General features: G+C 40.4%; 1 protein-coding gene across 2 annotated transcripts; it reads left to right on the top strand.

The window, feature by feature from the left end:
- Positions 1 to 18,028: 18,028 nt before the first annotated feature.
- On the top strand, positions 18,029 to 21,403 carry LOC113052641 (prostaglandin E2 receptor EP4 subtype-like). 2 transcript variants are annotated; one of them, XM_026217014.1, is made up of 3 exons: positions 18,029 to 19,058; positions 19,902 to 20,412; positions 21,257 to 21,403. In XM_026217014.1, the coding sequence occupies exons 1-2, from the start codon at positions 18,282 to 18,284 to the stop codon at positions 20,388 to 20,390; spliced, it is 1,266 nt and encodes a 421-aa protein (XP_026072799.1). In that variant the 5' UTR covers positions 18,029 to 18,281; the 3' UTR covers positions 20,391 to 20,412; positions 21,257 to 21,403. The 2 variants fall into 2 exon arrangements, with proteins under 2 accessions (XP_026072799.1, XP_026072798.1); XM_026217013.1 differs by lacking the exon at positions 21,257 to 21,403 and having other exon boundaries at positions 19,902 to 20,590.
- Positions 21,404 to 23,027: the final 1,624 nt, after the last annotated feature.

The following is a 23,027-nucleotide window of genomic DNA, read 5'->3' as shown; positions in this document are numbered from 1 at the left end:
CTCGACCTGAATTTTGACCTTTAAAGTCAAGTCACCTTTATTTATATAGTGGTTTAAACAAAATACATTGCGTCGAAGCAACTGAACTGAATATTAATTAGGAAAACAGTGTGTCAATAATGCAAAATGATAGTTAAAGGCAGTTCATCATTGAATTCAATGATGTCATCTCTGTTCATCACTATACAATCCTCATGAATTAATATTCACAAACTATAAATATATTTTTACACATCACTGGAAAAATGATTTCCTCTGTATTTTTACTTGTTTTCCGAAAAAAAAAAAAACTGAAGATACTTTACTCAAGATATATTTACCGAAGATGCAAAATGATTTGTTTTCAGGAAAAATGCATCAAAATTAATTTAATTTATGCTTAAAATAAGAGATGGGGTCAGAAAAACAATTCAAAGGGAAAACAAATGGATTTCTCTGACCCCATTTCTTGTTTTAAACATAACCACTTCATATTAATAATATTTTTATAAAACAAGTTAATGTATCTTGTTTAAAGAATGCACTGAAAACAAGGTAAAAAAACACGTTGCAATATCAGAGCAGCCAGCCACGCAAATACATTCTGAAGCAAACTTAAATGTAGTCTATTTTTACTCTACAACCTTTTGGACAGGTTTTCTTCCTTAAAAAGAGTAACACACTTCCTCAGCAGAGAAAAGGAAGTATTGGAGAATAAGCAGCAGTTCTGATCAAACACGCTGCAGGAGTCCGAACCCTTTACACAAGATAACGCACTTCTCATTGTTGATGCCTGTTGTTTCCCAGAAAAAGAACAAAAAATACATTCTGACTTGTACAACAATGCAAGCAGAGTTTGGCAGCATCCACCAGTCTAACCACATACACACTTCTGTTTTGGAATAATTCTGTTTTTTTTTTTTTTTAATAAACCCCATAATTATTCCAAAAATAAATGTAAATTTAGAATGATTTCTGAAGATCATGTGACACTGAAGACTGGAGGAATGATGTTGAAAATACAGCAGTGCATCACAGAAATAAATTATATTTTAACAGATATACACATTGAAAACAGCTGTTTTACATTGAAATATTATTTCACATTTTTACTGTATGTTTGATCAGATTCGGATTAAAAATAAATAAATAAACACTTAAAATTTCAAAATATTTGACCTGGACTGTACAGTTTGCTGCATTTGTAATTTTAAAAGAAAATGTATTTCAAATCCCTGTGCAAGAATATTCAACTCTCAAGCCTTTTTTAGGCATCACACCTTCTGGGTATTTGTCCTGATGAAACTGAGAGCAAAGAGGAAGTGCTCAGATCCTCTTCCTGTCTTCCGATCACCTCAATGTTCAGTTTGAAGCCTATGAAAACACACAGAATCAGGTACTGTGAGCCGTCTCTGCTGAACTGAAAGTCCTGGATGAATCAGGACAAAGGGGCTTCTGTAAACACGGCGCTGCTGAGAAATCTGTACCACTATGAAGAATAAAAAACCACACCTTGTGTTCAGTTCCACTTCTGTGTGACCAGAGCCAACGGTTAATGACCCGTGTGCCGAATCACATCCGCCCCTGCCTTCAAATAACAGACTGAAGTGACCTTTAACTTGCATTGCTCTATTAAACACAAAAACACTTTTTCCCCTTCGGCAAAATAAATATATTTTACATTTCAAAATATATTATATTTTTAGGATCATTTTGAAAGGACATTTTAAATATATATATATTATTTATATATTAAAATATTTTTTAGTTTTTTTATATTTTATTTTATAAGCATTTCGCCATCCATATATTTAAATCCAAGAAAATAAATTCACATCAGGGTTATTATAATTTATTAAAACTATATATATATATATATATATATATATATATATATATTAAACAACAACTTGAAATAAAATTAATTTGAAATAAAATCAAATAAAAAAAAGTTTAACTTGTTTTATTTCAGTAAGCTTCAGTAAATCTCATTTTCAATTTGATGACTAATAAAACTGAAATAAAAATGTATAAAAAGATATACAGACATGTTTAAAAATGACAAAAAGCTCAACAACATTACTAAAATATTAACAACAATTTACATGAAAGCAATATAAAACTAAAATCTAATTCAAAATATTCACAATAACTATACTAAAATAATAACGAAATATTGTAACATCTAGTTCCACACAAAAGACTTGAAGTGTATTTTTTCTTCTGCCTGAAATACATTTTGAAAAAAAATTGAAATTAAATATATTTTCATGTTCAAGAATATATCTGATAGAGCTTCACTGTTTATATGTAGGCCGTATTTGAAATATATTTTGGGTTTCTTCAGTCATCTGAGGTCTTTCAGGTCTCTAAAACAGTTGATATGAATGACTGCAGACTTTCACTGTCTCTGTGAAGGGAAAAGCTCTATAGAAGGTTCATTTAGTCTTGATTTTTTAACACACAGAGTTTTCCGGCCGGTCAGTTCGTGTAAATTGTGTGTGTCTTTGGTTTCTGTCTTTTGTAAAAGCAGTCAGTTCCTCTGAGGATGTTTAGACCAAACGTCTGTGCATTTCCAACACGAGACTCTTTTTATTTGTGAAGTCAAGTCAATCAAGTCAAGTTCTTTGTTTACTTTGTTTTTTCCACATATATATATATATATATATATATATATATATATATAAGACCTAATATAAAATATAGTTGAATTTGGAATAATTGTCATAAGGAATTAAAAAAAATATGTTATTCACTTTGTAAATGTAAGAACATTTTAAAAAACAAGGTGATTAATAATTTTAACTCAATATGAATAATTTGTGCATGTATTTCTTAAACTATTGTAATGTGTACTTTTGTTGTATGTCACTGTTTGGTTTATCTTGTATGATCAAATTCAGTGAAATAGTGATGCTTATTAGATAAATATGTATAAAGGGTATGCATAATTAGCAATGACACCTTTTTTTTTTTTTGGTAATTATGTATATTTTTATTTACTGTGAAAATATGTCTGTGATGATTATGGAGTAAATTGAGAAGAATGCTGATTTATTTGATTCCTTTGACCACTGAGAGCAGCAGCTGTCAATCACGTGTCTGTGAGACCAGAGCGCCCTCTGTCGGACTCATCTACAGTCACACCCTGTCACCCGTGGAGAAATAATGTTTCACTTTCCTCTGTTATTCTTGATCGTTAATTTAACTGTTAATTCATAAAAATAAAAAAAATTATAAATTCTGCATTTATATAAATAATAATGTGTTTTATTATGGTTTGTGTCCAAAAGTGGTGATTCTCTGTTAATATAGGATCAGTAAGTGAAATTAATCTGTAAATTAGGATTAGTAAGAATTTTTATGTTTTAAAGAAGTCTCCTCTGCTCATCAGAGCTGCATTTATTTGATCAGAAATACAAAAAATACTGTAAAATTGAGAAATATTATTGTAATGTAAATAGCTGTTTTCTGTGTGAATCTGTGTTAAAGTGTAATTTATTTCTGTGATGCTCCGCTGTATTTTCAGCATCATTCCTCCAGTCTTCAGTGTCACATGATCTTCAGAAATCATGAAAATATGATGATTTACTGCTCAAGAAACATTTCTGATTATTAGCAATGATGAAAACAGTCAGGGGTAATGTCAGTGTGTGTGTGTGTGTGTGTGTGTGTGTGTGTGTGAGTGAGTGAGTGAGTGAGTGAGTGATTGATTGTGTGTGTGTGTGTGTGTGTGTGTGTGTCTGTGTGTGTGTGTGTCCAATCTCCTCCAATCTGCCTCTATTCATACGCTTCTGTATTCATGTGTTCCTGGGAATCTGGCTGCTGTTCAATCTTAAAATCACACAAACATCACTCCATAAAGACATTGTGCTTCACGTTTCCCAAATCTTTCTACGTCCAACCTTGATCTGAGTACTTGATGAAGTTCATGGCCTTTTTTGCTGTATGCGAGCGTTCAAAAGTTTAGAACAATTCGATGTTTTGATGTTTCTGAAGTCTTTTCTGCTCATCAAGGCTGCAAAACTTGTGAAACACTCTTAAGGTGTCAAATTATGCTTGACTTTATGTCTAAAGTTTGGAATAATAATAATTTAAGTGTTTTAGTCTCTTCTGCTCATTAAGGTTGCATTTATATGATAAAAAGTGAAATATTATAATAATGTAAAACAGCTGTTTTCTGTGTGAATCTGTGTTAAAGTGTAATTTATTTCTGTGATGCTCCGCTGTATTTTCAGCATCATTCCTCCAGTCTTCAGTGTCACATGGTCCTTCATATGATCCTTCATATTATAATAGAATGTATCTATTGTAAGTCACTTTGAATGAAAGCGTCCATCTGCTAAATGATTATGTAAATATTAGGGTGTTCAACTTTTTCACAGTTTGGTTTGTTTTACGGTTTTATAGTCCGGAAAATACAGTAAGTATGGAACATGAGAGGAGAAAGAGTTACTTGCTAGGGATTATGTTAGGAAGTGATATTCACGTTGCTACATTTTTAATGATTACAGTAGTTGTCAGGAGAAATGGGCAGGATTCAGATGCGGGTTGACACAAGGCTTTATTTAAAGCAGAGGAGGCAGATCAGATGAGTCACGTTCACAGGATTACTCGTAGTGACTGGAAGAATAGTCGAAGCAGATGAATCAAACCGATGACTAACGTTCCACAGTTATTTGTACGACCACTGAGACCGGAGGGATGACACTGAAGCTTCCAAGAGCTCTGCGCTGGGGAACAGGGGGCAGAGAAAACAGCTAAACACACTGGAGCCTGAGGACAAGACACGACCAAGGTGAGTGCTAAGAACAGCTAGAAGATCCGAGCTATTGGAACGAATAACAACAGTCTGACAATAGGCAGAGAAACACAGGGAATGATAAAGGTGTAAAATTAGAAGAACATAGAAAACAGGTGGCGAGCAATTAAGGTTCACAACACAGAAACAAGGAGGGCGGGGAAAACTCAAACAGGTAGACACGGTGAGCTGACAAGTGATAAACACACACACACCAAAAAGGCAGGTGATTAGCCCCGAGACCCGACAGTACCCCCCCTCCCAGGAGCGTCACCTGACGCTCTAGGAAGGGCCCTACCTCGATGTCGCCGGAAGTCCTCAATCAACGAGCGGTCCAGAATGTCCCGGGACGGCACCCAGCACCTCTCCTCTGGGCCATACCCCTCCCAGTCCACAAGATACTGAAACCCCCTGCCGCGGCGCCGCTCATCGAGTAATCTCTTAACCGTATAGGTGGGAGATCCATCCACAAGACGAGGGGGCGGGGGGGTGGGCCGACTACAAGCAGGATTAAGGGGGGAAGAGAACACCGGCTTGACCCTGGAAACATGAAATACCGGGTGAACCCGACCAAAAGTTGGAGGGAGCTTGAGCCTGATCGCCACCGGACTAACCACCTTGGTGATGCGGAATGGCCCAATGAATCTGGGTGCCAGCTTACGAGAAGGCGCCCGGAGAGGCAGATCCTTGGTAGAAAGCCAAACCCGCTGACCACACACATAGGCAGGAGGAGAGGACCGGCGACGATCAGCTGCGGTCTTGGTTCGGCCAGAGGTTTGGATCAGAATCCTCCTGGCTTTCTCCCAGGTGCGACGGCAGCGCTGGACGAAAGCCAGGGCGGATGGAACCGCTGCGTCGGGTTCCTGTGAGGGGAACAAAGGTGGGTTATAACCAACAGAACACTCAAAAGGGGACATACCTGACGCGGCCACCGGAAGTGTGTTATGAGCGTATTCTGCCCATGAGAGCTGCTGGCACCAGGAACTCGGATTGTTGGATGCTAGACAGCGGAGCATTCTTCCTAGATCCTGGTTGGCCCGCTCACACTGCCCATTGGTCTGGGGATGAAACCCTGAAGACAGACTTGCGGAGGCCCCAATCTGTCTACAAAATTCCCTCCAGAACCGGGAGACGAACTGGGGACCCCTATCAGAAACCACATCCACCGGAAATCCATGGAGACGGAAGACGTGGTCCACCACCAGTTGGGCGGTCTCCCGGGCGGAGGGCAGCTTGGGCAGGGGGATAAAATGAACAGCTTTGGAAAAGCGATCCACCACCGTGAGAACCACAGTGTTACCCTTCGACGGAGGAAGCCCAGAGACGAAATCAAGGGCAATGTGTGACCAAGGACGGGAAGGGATAGGGAGAGGGGTTAGCAGACCATCAGGAGGACGATTGACCGGCTTACTTTGGGCACATGTGGGGCAGGCCAACACAAACTGTCTAACATCGGCAGCCATAGTAGGCCACCAGAAACGCTGTCGGATGGCAGACAACGTTCTCCGAATACCTGGATGGCAGACTAACCTGGATGAGTGACCCCACTCAAGGACCTCAGAGCGCAGCGCAGCCGGCACAGACAACCTGCCCGCCGGGCACTCTCCTGGCACCTGCACCCCTCGACCGGCCTCCTCAACTCGCTGCTCGATACCCCATGAAAGAGCCCCGACCACCACCCCCTCAGGAAGGATGGCCTCGGCCGCAACCTCCCCCCCTGGAGCATCGAACAGACGAGAGAGGGCATCAGGTTTGGTGTTCTTAGAGCCCGGCCGGTACGAGAGGGTGAAGTTGAACCTGGCAAAGAAGAGTGCCCAACGGGCCTGGCGCGAGCTCAGCCTCTTGGCCGAACGGACGTATTCCAGGTTCTTGTGATCCGTCCAGACCAAGAAGGGCTGCACTGACCCCTCCAACCAGTGACGCCACTCACCCAAGGCCAATCGTACCGCCAACAGTTCTCTATTGCCGATGTCGTAGTTACGTTCTGCAGGGCTGAGACGATGAGAGAAGAATGCACATGGGTGGAGCTTCCCATCGTCGAGGGAACGCTGAGATAGAACTGCGCCAACCCCGGCGTCCGAAGCATCAACCTCCACAATGAACTGGGCCTCAGGATCTGGAACCAACAGAACAGGTGCAGAGACAAAACGGGACTTTAAAATGTCAAAGGCTACCTGCGCCTCCCGGTTCCATCTGAAGGACACCTTGGTGGAGGTTAAGGCTGTGAGCGGTGCAGCGATCTGACCAAAATTTCTGATGAATCGCCGGTAGAAGTTGGCAAAACCCAGGAATCGCTGCAGAGCCTTCCGGGAGTCAGGGACCGGCCACTGGGCGACAGCTTCAATCTTAGCGGGATCTGGCTTGATCCCCTCCGTGGAAATAATGTGGCCAAGGAACGTAACTGACTCAGCGTGGAATTCGCACTTCTCCGCCTTGACAAACAACTGATTTTCTAGTAAGCGCTGGAGAACCCGTCGGACATGCTGGGTGTGTAATTGGAGAGAAGGGGAGAAAATCAAGATATCATCCAAATACACGAAGACAAATTGATTGATCATGTCACCCAACACGCTGTTGACGAGTCCCTGGAAAACGGCTGGAGCATTGGTAAGACCAAACGGAAGAACCAAGTACTCGTAGTGTCCCGAAGGAGTGTTAAACGCCGTCTTCCACTCATCCCCCTCCCGAATGCGCACCAAGTGGTAGGCGTTGCGCAGGTCTAACTTGGTGAAGACGCGAGCTCCCTGTAATAACTCAAAAGCAGAAGACATTAAAGGTAGGGGGTACCTGTTCTTAATAGTAATGTCATTCAAACCTCTGTAATCAATACAGGGGCGCAGGGAGCCGTCCTTCTTCTGAACAAAGAAAAAACCTGCACCAGCGGGAGAGGAGGAATGGCGGATGAGCCCAGCTTGAAGTGACTCACGTATATATTTGTCCATGGCCTCTCTTTCAGGACCCGAAAGGGAATATAAACGACCCTTAGGCGGAGAAGAGCCCGGGAGAAGATCAATGGCACAGTCGTAGGGGCGATGCGGAGGTAGCGAGGTGGCCCGGGCCTTACTGAAGACCGCCCGAAGGTCATGGTACTCCGCAGGAACACCGGACAGGTCAGAGGGATCCTCCTGAGGAAGACAAGACACAGAGACAGGAGGAAAAACAGCACCCAAACATGACACGTGACAAGACTGACTCCAGGCTAACACGGAATTGTTGACCCAGTCAATGTGAGGATTGTGTTTGTGCAGCCATGGGTGTCCCAGAATTAAAGGGGCCTTAGGGGAATCAATAATAAACAACTCAATCAGCTCGCTATGGCTATCAGCAATATGAAGGTTTAACTTGGGGGTGATGTGAGTGATGGTGGTAAGGGGACGGCCAGCTAATGACCATGCTGATACGGGACTAACTAAGGGGATAAGTGGTATTCTCCATCGTTGGGCAGAAGCAGCATCAAGGAAGTTCCCCTCAGCCCCTGAATCCACAAGGGCGAGTCCAGCGTGAGATTGACTCTGGACGGAGAGTTGGAACGGCAGCTGAGTCCGTGCTGCAGGAGAGCTTGAACTAAGAACCGTGCCCACCAGGACGCTCCGCCTCACTGGTGGCCCCTGGCCCTTTAACGAACAGTGAAGAGCGAAGTGACCTCCCCCGCCGCAGTATAGACACGCCCCCGACGACAGACGCTCCTGCTTCTGTTGTGGTGTAAGCCGTAAACGACCCAACTGCATGGGCTCCTCCTCCGAGGGCTGTCGGTCGGCTGAACTGGCTGAAGAAGACTCTAGGTGGCGCCACGGGGCGGGAGTTTGCCGTTGCTTGCGGCGGCGGCTGAGACGGCCCTCAATACGGAGCGCGAGATTAATGAGGTTATCCAATTCCCGCGGGAGCTCTATGGCCGCGAGTTCGTATGAAATGGCGAAATCCAACCCCTCAAGAAAGCGGGCGAGCAGCGTGCTCTCATTCCAGCCACAGGCCGCCGCTAAAGTCTGGAACTGGATGGCGTAGTCCGTGACAGAGCTCCTCCCCTGAGTCAGACGCGATAACTGGGCCGCCGCCTCGTCTCCCTGAGCTGAGCGATCAAATAATTTTGCCATCTCATGACTGAAGTCCGCGAAGGTTGCACAACAGGAAGCCCGCGATCTCCACACGGCAATCCCCCATTCGCGGGCACGGCCCGAAAGAAGTGTAAGTACGTACGCAACTTTGGCCTCTTCTTTTGCGTAACGCCGGGGCTGCAGAGCGAACACCAGCGAGCATTGGGAGAGGAACGCTTGACAGGCGTTAGGATCGCCATCATAGACCGGCGGATTGTTGGCATGAGGTTCGGGCTCTTGGAACATACCGGTGTGAAGAACGGATCCGCTCGTTGCCTCTCGCCGAAGACCGTCCACCCGTGGGATGAGCTCGGAGACCCGGGCAGTGAGAGTGTCCACTTTCCGCGCGGTGGTGCCGAGCTGAGTGGCATGCTGTCCCAACAAAACTCCCTGCTGAACGAGAGCCGAGCGGAGTGGATCAGATCCCGCTGAATCCATGATCTGTTCAGACTGTTATGTCAGGAGAAATGGGCAGGATTCAGATGCGGGTTGACACAAGGCTTTATTTAAAGCAGAGGAGGCAGATCAGATGAGTCACGTTCACAGGATTACTCGTAGTGACTGGAAGAATAGTCGAAGCAGATGAATCAAACCGATGACTAACGTTCCACAGTTATTTGTACGACCACTGAGACCGGAGGGATGACACTGAAGCTTCCAAGAGCTCTGCGCTGGGGAACAGGGGGCAGAGAAAACAGCTAAACACACTGGAGCCTGAGGACAAGACACGACCAAGGTGAGTGCTAAGAACAGCTAGAAGATCCGAGCTATTGGAACGAATAACAACAGTCTGACAATAGGCAGAGAAACACAGGGAATGATAAAGGTGTAAAATTAGAAGAACATAGAAAACAGGTGGCGAGCAATTAAGGTTCACAACACAGAAACAAGGAGGGCGGGGAAAACTCAAACAGGTAGACACGGTGAGCTGACAAGTGATAAACACACACACACCAAAAAGGCAGGTGATTAGCCCCGAGACCCGACAGTAGTTAAAACTAGCTGTAAAATTTTAGCTGTAAAATATCACATGTAGTATAGCTAATATTAAAAAATATTTTGTGCTTTTACTTTTAAAAATGTTGGTAACGTTAAAGTTAATGCTTACAAACTTTGAAGATTTTGAATACAGAAGTTACATTTTTAATGGTGTATTTTCATTTAGATGTGGTATTATTATCTGTGCAGTAAGATTAATTACTGCATAAATTAATTAATATGATTATTAAGTAATAAATTCATTTTAAGACAGCATGGAATAGATTGTATAATGCTGTTATAACAGCATATTATATAATCTATTCCATGCTATCCTGGAATAAAAAAAGTTTTTTTTTTTTAAATCCATTTCATAATTGTTTATTGTTTATTGTTTATTGTTAATTTGGATCCCCATTAGCTTCCACAAAGTGGTTGCTAATCTTCCTGGGGTCCACAGAGTTGCACAATACAAAAAAATCATTCAAACAAATAAAATAATAACAAAAATACAATTGCTAATCCAGTCACATCACAAAACTATACCCATACATATTAATAGTAGCAGCACAAGCAGAAGTACGTCTATACCTTTAACAACATGTTTACACAATTTCTTTTAAACACATGTGTTGAATTACTTTTACGTATATTTATAGGAACAACATTCCAAGCAGCAGAGCCACGATAAAATACAGTCTTTTTCAGCAAATTTGATTGTGGACATGGTAAAAACAGTTGAGACTTACTCACTTGACGTGTTTTATGATCGTGTCTAAAACCAACATATACAAGCTTTTCAAAGAAAAAACATGGTGTGTGATACTTGATTACCTTATAAAAATATACCAACACTCGTAAATGTAATTTGTCCTTCACTAAAAGCCATGATAATTTTCTATGCATATCAGCAACACTGGCCTGAAATTGATAATGGAGCACCAACCTAGCTGCTCTATTCTGAACAATCTGAAGTTTTTTTAAGTGCTTTTCTGATGCACTTGACCATATTATAGGGCAGTACTCAAGATGCGATAAAACTATTGACTGCACCACATCTTTTAAAACCAAAGACGAAATAAATGCAGAACATTTCCTGGCTACTGCTATACCTTTACCCATGCTGCTTACTATATGATCTATATGTTTGGACCAGGACAATGTATTGTCAAGTATCACGCCCAACAAAGTAACATCTGTTACTTGTTCCACTGGCGTCCCATCAATAAATAAATTCAAATCTGCAGCCCTAGAAATATTGTATTTTTGGCTAAAAATTATGCATTTAGTTTTTTCTATATTTAAAATTAATTTGTTAATTTGAACCCATTTAGAAATTGTTAATTAGTTCATAATTAGTTTATTCAGGTTGAGCTTAGACCAAGAGCAGAGAAAGACACTCACTCCAGTTCAACCTTAAATGACTTTTAAGCGCCCCAAGTCAGACAAAATACCTGACAGTACAGAGAGTGTTTAAATCAATACACAAAGATGTACCTGCTACGAACTCTCGAATTGATTCAAATGATTCGCGATCCCCAAACTGACTCCAATGATTCGCGATCCCGCTACGAACTCCCGAACTGATTCAAATAATTTGTGATCCCGCTCCGAACTCTCGAATTGATTCAAATGATTTGCGATCCTCAAACTGACTCAAATGATTCGCGATCCCGCTACGAACTCCCGAACTAAGTCAAATGATTCGCGATCCCCAAACTTATCCAAATGATTCACGAAACCGCTTTGAACTCCCGAACTGATTCAAATAATTCGCGATCCCGCTCCGAACTCTCGAATTGATTCAAATGATTCTTGATCCCCAAACTGACTCAAATGATTCGCGATCCCGCTACGAACTCCCGAACTAAGTCAAATGATTCGCGATCCCCAAACTGACTCAAATGATTCACAAACCCGCTTTGAACTCCAGAACTGATTCAAATAATTTGCGATCCCGCTCCGAACTGTCGAATTGATTCAAATGATTCGCGATCCCCAAACTGACTCAAATGATTCGCGATGCCGCTACGAACTCCCGAACTGAGTCAAATGATTCACGAACCCACTTTGAACTCCCGAACTGACTCAAATGATTCGCGAACCATCTCCTAACTCCCGAACTGATTCAATGATGTGAGATCCCCAAACTGACTCAAATGATTCGCGATCCCGCTCCGAACTGACTCAAATGATTCGTGATCCCGCTCCGAACTCCCAAACTGACTCAAATGATTCGCGAACCCGCTTCGAACTCTCGAACCGATTGTATATTTTATTTTTACATTGAAGAGTATCCAGTGCTATTTTACATTTAATTATTCGGTTTCTGTTTGGTAAACAATCTGATGTGATCCAACCACCTCAGAGAAAACTAGTGTTACATTTAAGTATTCGGTTTCTGTACCTTGACACCTAAAAACTTAAACATTGTGTAAATAGCACAAAAAAAATGAACGAACATACAAATTAAACAATTTCAAACAGGGCCCACTGGTACAACCTTCAGCGGGGCCCCGCAAACCCCAGCCACAGCCCTGACAGTTACCATAAAAATATTAATGTTTTCAACATTGCTAATAATCAGAAATGTTTCTTGAGCAGCAAATCATCATATCATCATATTAGAATGATTTCTGAAGATCACGTGACACTGAAGACTGGAGACCTCATTTAATTAGTAATTATATGAGTCTTATATATAAGAATTATATTGCTAGTTACTACTATTGAATCATTCTTATTGGTCTGATTGGGTCATTTTGTCTTTATTTTCATGCATTTTTGTCATTCTGCCAGAATAGTTTTTTAGGATTGTTCTTGTTTTGAACTGAAATCCCAGACTGCTGATTTTGGAATCGGGAATATGAATCATCAATCATATTTCATGCCTGTAGTTGACGTTAATCAAAAGGCTATTTTTCCACCAAATTTGACATGTCAGATTTGATATCATAGAGATAGCATAGGAAGTGATTTAATGTGTCATTTCATAATAAATGTCCCGTTTGTGAGTCTGTGACAGCTACTAAACGAATCAAATGTATTCTGGGCCTTTTTATGCAGTAATCGTATTATGATGCAGCATCAGAGTGAGCTTTAATTGGATTGCGTTTCTGGCTTCAAGCTCTGTCTAGGTTTTCATGTTAAAATGATTGGTTCGGTTTTTTTCTGGCATGTAACCCAAAACCCTCAAACTGATACAAATCTGAGACTGATTCGAATCATATTTTCATTCTGATTAAAGCCTTTCCTCTCATCGATCTGCATGAATCAGGACTTTTAAAAAAGTGTTTAAATTGTTTCCAGGACCAAAACAAAAATTAAATTCTGTCTTCAAATCAGAGCTTTTTAAAATCTTTTTAAAATTTTATATTTTATTATTTTGCTATTATTTGAATTATGGTAAGTGTTGTAGTAATTTTGTTGTGTAGTTTCTAAATTTTTTTTTTGTTTGTTTCATGTTTGTACTTGTATGAATTTTTATTTCGGTTTTAGTCAATTTAAGTACATAAAGTTAATAAAAGTGAGAAATGTTGCAACTAGATTAAATAAAATATAAAAATATATGTTTTTTAATTTATTTATGTTTATTTTATTTCAAGTAGCATTTTACCATTATTGCGATACTCTTATTGTTTACATTATTTAAAATTAGTTTTTACATTTTCTGTTTTCGTGTAGAAAAAAGTGATGCTTATTTCAGTCCAAGCCGATTTCTAACTTTATTTATTTATTTTGCAGCATCTGTTAAAATGTATCCGTCTCTCAAAATAAATCACGTGCAATGAAACAGTGATTTTCCACTGGGTTCCCTGACAAACACGCGTGTCTCTGCTTGCTCCTGCAGTACAGGTAATTATGATTTAACTGTAAGATAGACGTTGTTTAGAAATAAATACAAGAATTTTAAAAAATGAGCCAAAACCCCAGCATGCAGCTGAGATCAACTTATATTTACATACTCTTATCTGAACTCAACACATAGTTGTAGCAGTAATTTATTGATTTGAACAGTGTCTTTGGGATGACACAAGTATAAACTTGAACACTAAGCATGTGTTTGTGTAATGCATTCCTGCTGTTCTTTCTGACTAAGTCCGTCTTAAACAGCTTGTAAAACTGATAGACAAGCAGTTGTCATACATTTAGCTATTATTGTTGTCGTTTTTACATATGCATGTTTAATTCAAAGCGTGCATAGCAAAACAACCAACTGAAATAGCAGTACCGAGTCAAAATGTCCATAATTCATCTAAATGCAAATCAGTTTTCTTCTGAAGCTGTTCAGTTTCTTTGAAAGACATTGACTAGAGTTTGTTTTTCAGCACTTTGTCTCTGAATGACACTGGAGAAACCAAGAGACGGGATGTTTGACCTGTCAGTCCGGTTTACATAAAGAGATATGATGTCATGTTATTTCTGTTGACCTATTTATTTATTTATTTTTAGTTTTTTTTAAAGAAGTCTCTTCTGTTCACCAAGCCTGCATTTATTTGATAAAAAAACTGTAAATATTGTGAAATATTATTCTAATGTAAAACAGCTGTTTTCTGTGTGAATCTGTGTTAAAGTGTAATTTATTTCTGTGATGCTCCACTGTATTTTCAGCATCATTCCTCCAGTCTTCAGTGTCACATGATCTTCAGAAATCATGAAAATATGATGATTTACTGCTCAAGAAACATTTCTAGATAAAAAAAAAAAATCTGTATATGGTCGTGTATATCAAGGGAATTTGGTAGCAAATGTAATGAATAAAAGAATTTTAAAAAAGGAAATAAAATTTCAATTCTGTGCTGTGCACACCAAAATATATGTGTATTACAAATAGCAGACTCTGAAACATCTTAAACCAGACTAACATGGCTTACTGGTTTTGGCAGGTCTGAACTCTTCTCAATGCATGATTTAAGGCATAGTTAAACCTAATATGAACAATCTGTCATACTTTACTCAGCCTCATAGCGACTCAAAGCTGTGTGTGGTTCTTTCTTCTGCGGAACACGACTGTAATGAAGGGTCGCCATCCATGGTGATGGGAGGGGGACTCTTGTTCACGGCCTCCTCCTGGTACTTCTCTCCTCTCGGACCACCGGCGGGCTTTAGCAGAGAAACATGAAAGGGGTCAGGATGATGAAGAATGGGTGCAGTGGAGAAACGTTCCTTCAACTGTTGAAATGCCATGGTAGCAGACGAAGACCAGCGCAGACAATGTCTGTTTCCTTTTATCATGGAGGTGAGAGGTGTTCCGATGGTGCCGAAGTCAAGAATAAACCATCTGTAGAAATTTGCGATGCCCAAGAAGCGTTTTAGTTCCTTTGGTGTCGTGGGTTGAGGCCAGTTGAGCACAGACTGTATCTTTTCATCATCCATTGCTACCCTCTCTTCACTGATGATGTAACCAAGGAAGGATGTTTCTGTCTGGTGGAACTCACATTTCTCAATTTTAGCGTATAGATGATTATCAGTGAGTCTCTGAAGTACTGCACATACATGTTGCCCATACAGAGTATCCAAATAAATTAAGTCATCATGTATGTAGGCAAAGACCCAACATTTAAGGTTGTTATATTCAGGGGGTAATCCCGGCACAGGTTAGTTCGCTGTAGATTGGACTGTACATGAAGAAGGCTGAGATTGAGTGGTAAGTAGACAGTTATATTGGCAGGAATACGACCATTGGATAATTTGTTTAGTTGTCCATGAAATCCGAGGATTGTGTCTCTTTAGCCAGGGCAGACCCAGTATGATGGGATTCTAAGGAGATTTGATGGCGAATAGACAAATGGTTTGAGTATGAAGTATGCCAGTTTTAAGATACAGATGTCACGTTCGGTGATACAGGAAACACGGAGAGAGAACCAACTGCAGGTATGACATTTATTGAAGGGTAATCCAAAGGGGTAAACAGTCCAGGCAGGGTCAAAACCAAACACAATCCAAACATGAAAACAAGACAAGAAGGCAAGGCAAGGCAAGGCAAGGCAAGGCAAGGCAAGGCAAGGCAAGGCAAGGCAAGGCAAGGCAAGGGCAAGACTGATTTGACAGACATGAATAATCATTAGACATTAAACATGGACTCCGTAACACAGACTCAAACAGACCGGGTATAAATACACAGAAGGTGATGAGGGAACTGGAGACAGGTGGGGAACAATCAATTAACTCAAACAAGGAGGAAGGTGACCAAATAAGGGAACAGGAAGTTGATAAGGTGTCAGACACCGTGGGAAGGAGGACACCTAGTGGAACCCCAGGGGACACCACCCAGACACTGTGACAACAGATCCTTGGTGACAAATTTGGCTTGTCATGCAACCCAAAAGACGTCCATCTAAGGCTACCACTGCCACCCGTGATTCACACGGAAGAGGAAGATTATGAGTATTGGCAAACTTTGTCGATTAAATTTCCTGCAGCCCCTGAATCTATCAGTGCTCCAGTATTAGTACATCTTCCATTACATTTAAGGGTTACTGGAGCTTCTAGGCAGTTTGTAGATTTGAGATTGGAACTCACCGCAGAGAAGCTTGGAGTGGAAGGACGAAAAGGGCAGAAAGCCCTCAGATGGCCGGACAAACCACAGTAGAGGCAAAATGATTGTGAATCCTCCTCTTTCTTTCTTCATCAGTGAGATGAGTGAAACCAATCTGCAATTGGTTCTGACTCTGTGGAACCTGTGGTTGTTTGAAGGTGCACGGGAATGTTTTGAGGGGCACATCGTCCTCGCATCAGATTGGCAATGTGGATGGAGAGATCAATAAACCATTCAAGGTCTCTCCCCTCATCACGACAGGTGAGCTCAGACTGCAATTCAGCTGTGAGTCTCTTGCAGTAAAGCAATTTGGGTGGTTCATCCTCCCATCCTGATTGTGATGTGAGGGTGTGGAATAAAAGTGACGACAGTGATGGACGAGAGAGGACCAGGCCTGGGTTTTTAGTTGTGTTTTGTTTTTATTTTTGTCATTAAAGTCTTGATTTGATTGTCCACCGGTTCCCGCCTCCTTCTTCCCGATGATTATGAAGTTTGTAATCTGTTACAAAGACATTTAAAGCTGCAGTAGGTAACTTTTGTAAAAATATATTTTTTACATGTTTGTTAAACCTGTCATTATGTCCTGACAGTAGAATATGAGACTGATAATCTGTGAAAAAAACCAAGCTCCTCTGGCTCCTCCCAGTGTCCTATTGCCATTTGCAGAAACTCCATCGCTCCCGGTAAAAAATAACCAATCAGAGCTGCGGTCTGTGACTTTGTTTGTGTTCAAAATGTAGAAAAAGATATATAATAAGCGAGTACACCATGAATCCATTTTCCAAACCGTGTTTTTGGCTTGTCCTGAATCACTAGGGTGCACCTATAATAAGTGTTTATATTCGGACTATTTTAGTAACCCAGTACCTTTGTGATTCTTCATAGACGTAAACAGAGAGAAGTAGTTCCGGCTACGATGTTCTTCCGCAAGACGCAAGCAGTTCTGTTTATTAACCTCTAGAGCGTCATAAGTTACAGACTGCAGCTTTAAGAGTCCAGAAGCAGTTTGAAAAGGGGAGCTAAGGGGAAACACCTGTGCTAGTGCTAGCAATCAGTCCCAGACACGGTGATTATAGCAAATTAAGTTCATGAACGTTAATACTTAGGAGAGGGATCAGCAACAAATGAAAAATGTCCCAGTGCTTTATTTATTTATTATTTTCTCTAATGAAAGTGAATGGGGTCCAATGTCGTTTGCTCTCCAGCTATTTTTCAAAATATCTTATTTTATATATATAATATGTGTTATTTTATTAAAGACAAAAACATTCATACAAAATAAAAAAGATTGTTATACTATAAATTATACATTTTCTATACCATAAGCCTTTCATATTTGGCCTTTTAACAACTTTTTTTTAACAACAACAGTTTCAGCATGAACAAAAGCTAAATCAGCAACAGGCCTAATATTAAAGTATATCTAAAACATTAACTCTTTAATTAGTTTAGATGTTTTTGTTAAAAAAAAAAAGCATCATATTCGTAACAAAAACAAAAAACTGAGTTTTTTTAAATGGGGAAAGTTTTTTACTTGTAGACAAAAAAAAAAAACGTGTTTCAACCTGTTTGATTTTCGACTAGAGGGAAATAAAAGTGCTCTTTAAACTGTTAAACTCTTCTAGACAGTGTTTGCATCTGTGTATTGTTAAAGGAAATGCGCGCTTCTTGTTTCCAGCGGATCGCAGTGTGTTATGACTCTTCAGTAGCATCGGAAGCAGCGGGGATTTGACGGGACGCGGTGGTTTTTCGGTAAGGGCGTCCCGTCATGAGTGCGTGATGTGAGGCAGGAGGGGCGGGCTGTTCTCTCAGTCATGACTCTGTTCGCTCCACAGCAGGATGTACTGATCAACTCCTGCAAAATGACTCTTGGAGACGTTTAACGGAGCAGAAGATGGACAACAGCACCGCGGCGCGCAGGATGGAGCCCACCATCCCGGCCATCATGTTCATCTTTGGAGTCATCAGCAACCTGATCGCCATCGTGGTGCTCTGCAAGTCCAGGAGGGAGCAGAAGGAGACTACCTTCTACACGCTGGTCTGCGGTCTGGCGGTCACGGATCTCCTGGGAACCGTCCTCGCCAGTCCGGTGACCATCGCCACTTATGTGAAAGGCGCGTGGCCGGATGGAGACCCCCTGTGCCAATACTTCGGCTTCGTTCTGCTCTTCTTCTCCCTCGCGGGACTGAGCATCATCTGCGCCATGTCCGTCGAGAGATACATGGCCATCAATCACGCGTACTTCTACAACGACCACGTGGATCAGAAGCTCGCGGGAGTCACGTTGCTGGCTATTTACGCGTCTAACATACTGTTCTGCGCGCTCCCGAGCGCGGGGTTTGGAGAGGTGAAGATGCAGTACCCTCAAACCTGGTGCTTCATCGACTGGCGGACCAACGTGAGCGCGCACGCCGCGTTTTCCTTCATGTACGCGGGCTGCAGCTCGCTGCTGATCCTGGTGACGGTGGTCTGTAACGTGCTGGTGTGCGCCGCGCTCATCCGGATGCACCGGGGGTTCATCAGGCGCACGTCGCTCGGCACAGACCCGGGCAGAGCGTCTGATCCCGGCAGGAGCCGCAGCTTCAGCCGCCTCGCTGGCGCGGAGATCCAGATGGTCATTCTGCTCATCGCCACCTCCGCCGTCGTCCTCATCTGCTCCATTCCGCTCGTTGTAAGTTCTTGTGATACTATTGTGTCAACTTTATCTGTCCAATCACTCTGCTGCCTCAGATATGTCTGTCAAATCTGCAAAACAAGAACTTTCTCACGGTCAGCGCCTTCAGATCTGCCTCGCATTGTGCAGCAGAACAGAATAAATCACGGAGGAAGAAGAAGATGATGATGATAAGTGTTTAAAGGGACAGACATGCTAAAATATCGCAGGGTCACAGTGTCACCTCACATACTAAAGTACAGTAGATACAGTAAAGCATAAATAGTCTAGATCAATAAATAGTAACTGTTTAGCAGTTGCTGAATCTGATCACTAATCAGAAAGCATGAATCATTAGCTAAATTAATGTTAATTACCAGAAAATATAATACAGTATAAAAGTACTCATAATGCATTATAATATTTGCAGATTCTGAAATTGGTCGTTTGTCATGTTTTAATGCATTAAGGTGTAAGTCATATATTATTAGTGGTTACAGTTGTTAATGAAAACACATACTGTATTACTCTTCTTTTTAAAGTCAGTATTCATGATCTTTTTTCTTCTATACAACATTTCATTATAAACAAAACAAAACACAATTTTTTTCCCCGCTATAACATAAAAATATCTTATGAAATTCAGTCTTTCTGCTTATACTTTTATATTTAATTCAACGTGTTACTTTTTGTTTCTTTGTAATTATTTGTGAAATTTACTCTGTTCAAATCCAACAGTTTTTCTATGAAGTGAAAATCTCCAAAAGTTGTGAACATTTAATATGTTTTATTATATTATCACACACGCTATTTTGTCAAATGCATGAAACTTTGGAAACTAAATCATGTCTTCTTTTCAAGGTCCAGGTGTTTCTCAACCAACTTTATAAGACGCCTGTCGAAAAACGTCTGGATAAAAATCCAGATCTGCTGGCGATCCGGTTTGCCTCGACCAACCCCATTCTAGATCCCTGGATCTACATCCTGCTGCGTAAAGCGGTTCTCTCAAAGATAGTCGAGAACATCAAGTGTCTCTTCTGTAAGATTGGCTCTCAGATGCCGCAGGGACAGAACAGTTTCCACTGCATGGACGGAGCACAGGTGTCCTCCATCATCTCCAGAGACTCTCCGTCCGCCGTGTCTCGAGAGCTGGAGGCGATGAATACCTCGCACACGTTTCTATATCCACCTGAGAGCTGCCTGGACACCTGTCAATCAAACCAGTGTGGGCGGAGCTTATCGGACGCTTCTTCTGAATCCTCCAATCGGAACAGTTTAGACAGTCGGTCGAAAGATCAACCCTTACAAGTGACTATAACCAATGAGACGTTTCAAGAGAAGAGCATTTAACACGCAAGGACACGCTTCTCCGGTAAAACCTTCTGCACTTTGAGCGAGAGTTGATTTCAGATCAGTGGAGTGAAATGTAAATGTTATTAAAGAAATAGTTCACTTGTGGAAATGTTGCTGTAAATGTGCTCTCTAGGGTTATTCAAGATCAGGATGAGTTTGTTTCTTCATCAGGTTTGTAGCATTGCATCAGTGTCTCATCAATGGATGCTCTGCGGTGAATGGGTGCCGTCAGAATGAGAGTCTGATAAAAACATCACAATAATCCACAGCAGTCCATCAGTTAACATCTGGAGAAGAGAAAGGAGTTAAAGTTTAGAGCTGTTTAAACGATGTTTGATCTGTGCAGATTTCTCTCCTGATTCAGACCAGAACACTTTTTCACTGGAGGAAGAGTTATTATGAGTTAAAAACGTCTTAATGTTGGATTTGTGTCAGCTTTTGTCTTCTCCAGATGTTCACTGATGGACTGTTGTGGATTATTGTGATGTTTTTATCAGACTCTCATTCTGACGGCACCCATTCACTTTAGAGCATCCATTGATGAGACTCTGATGCAGTGCTACATTTCTCCAAACCTGATGAAGACACAAACTCATCCTGATCTCAGATGATCCCTACATTTCTTGCTTTAAACCAGATTATTTATTGGAGTGAACCATCAGCTTTTCAGCCATAAACTTTCGATCAGTTTGGTCGTCCGTCAAAGGTCCGTAAAAAATGGTTGTTTGTTTTTCCAGAAGAGTTCAAATCAGTCACATCAAGATCAACAAAAAAGCCCCGCAGGAAATAACCTAGTTGAGATGTTTGCCTAAAAAAAAAAAAACTTTTCCAGTTTCTCACTGTGTCCTGCTTTTCCCAAACAGCAGATAAATAAATAAACGTTGCAGCTCTCGTAATGAAAGGGACACTTCATCACCTGATAATACACAGCCAGGATCCTTCCAGAACAGACGCAGGTTTAATATCTAATCAAATGTTCGGGATCATCATCGAATGAAACGATTCCTCTGAGAAAGTTTCAGGCTTTTTGGATCTATAAATCTGCAGTGATTTGTTGTTTTTGGTCATTCCGGTCGACGGGAATCCCGGGAATGGTTTTTTAGGCTCAGATTAATATGTGATTGTGTTTAATGTGAGAATCAGCAGACGTCTGTCTCATATACACACGATTAAACCCAGAGCTTCAGGCGAGGAATCTGCCAACCTCTGCGTCTCTCTAATGCTTTAATAAACAGTCCTTATGTTCAGGATACGGATGCGTTTACAGGCTTGAGATGAAATCATTCCCATGAAATGTTTGCTAATTATACTTAATCTTTGTTTACAATCACAGACCAAAGTAAATATGACTGCTGCTCTCCCGCTCTCATCAAACTACTGTAGATACTGTAGATCAGCTCTTCATTAAAAAATTATCACAAATCAGAAAGAAAAAATAGAAACGGCCAGAATAACTTTCTTCCTCAGTATTTCAGACTTGTTTTTCAGTACAAATATCTAAACATCCTGAAATCACTATTTACTTGGGAAGGAAAACAAAGTTTTGTTTTTTTTAAATTAATTAAAGATATGCTTAAAATTATATATTATATATTATATCTGCCATATATATCAGTTCAAATGGAATCAAGATTATTTTATTTTTCTTGTTTTAAGTATACATTTGCATCAGTTTTTCCATAAGATTTAATATCTCTAGTTATTTTATTTCCAGTAAATGTGTCTTCATTTAATCATGTTTGGATATTTGTACTGGAAAACAAAACACAAATATTTTTTTACTGCGTATTTATTTGTCAGATTTTATAAATTGCACTTTTATTTTTATTAATTACCATATTAAATTGCTCTTGTAATGCATCTGTGTTCATATCAATATTTTTGCTTTCTGAGTCAGATGAGCAAAAGATTTATAAAAATACAATGTTGAAAAATAAAAACTCCCCTTTTAAAATTAATTCTAATTGAAATGTCTAGATGTTTTATTCCTTGAAGCATATGTGAATTGGACATGATGTATTTAGTGTTAAAAAATATGCAAAGAATATTTTATTTAAGTTTATTATTATTATTATTATTATTATTATTCATTTTTTTATTTTTTTTAATTATTATTATTTATTTATTTGAGAATTTCCACTTGCATAATTTCCAATCTTTAGTAAAAGAATATTAATCAAAAGATCAATGGTGCTAAAGATAATTAATTATTTACTTCAATTAAAGCCTAACTGTTTCAGTCTAATCGTGTAATAAACTGAACCTTTTCTCCATTGATGGAGCATTACATACTCGACTTTTTCTTCAAAAGAGTGAAATGTTCATTTTAATAACTGTTTTCTGTTTTTCAGTTTGCATATGTGCAGTTGTTCTCATTAGTGAAGACTTTCCATCATTTCCTTACAACGGTCCTGATGCTCTGTGTTTGTTTGTAAAGTCTCTTCATCAGCAGCACTGTTTATATGATTATCTCGATGGATTAATATGATAAATAATCACAAGTGTAGATGGACAAAACGTTCCCATCAGCTGCAGATGCTGTTGTTTATGATCACATTTATTTGATGTTCTTGTCCTTCACATGTTACCAGATAAACCAAAGCTAAACTTTATTCATAAGATATAAACTCTAAA

This window comes from Carassius auratus, chromosome 33 (genome assembly GCF_003368295.1).
Source record: "Carassius auratus strain Wakin chromosome 33, ASM336829v1, whole genome shotgun sequence".
NCBI classification, from domain to species: domain Eukaryota; kingdom Metazoa; phylum Chordata; class Actinopteri; order Cypriniformes; family Cyprinidae; genus Carassius; species Carassius auratus.
The sequence above is the reverse complement of the archived record's forward strand: the minus strand, read 5'-3'. Positions and strand labels throughout refer to the sequence as shown.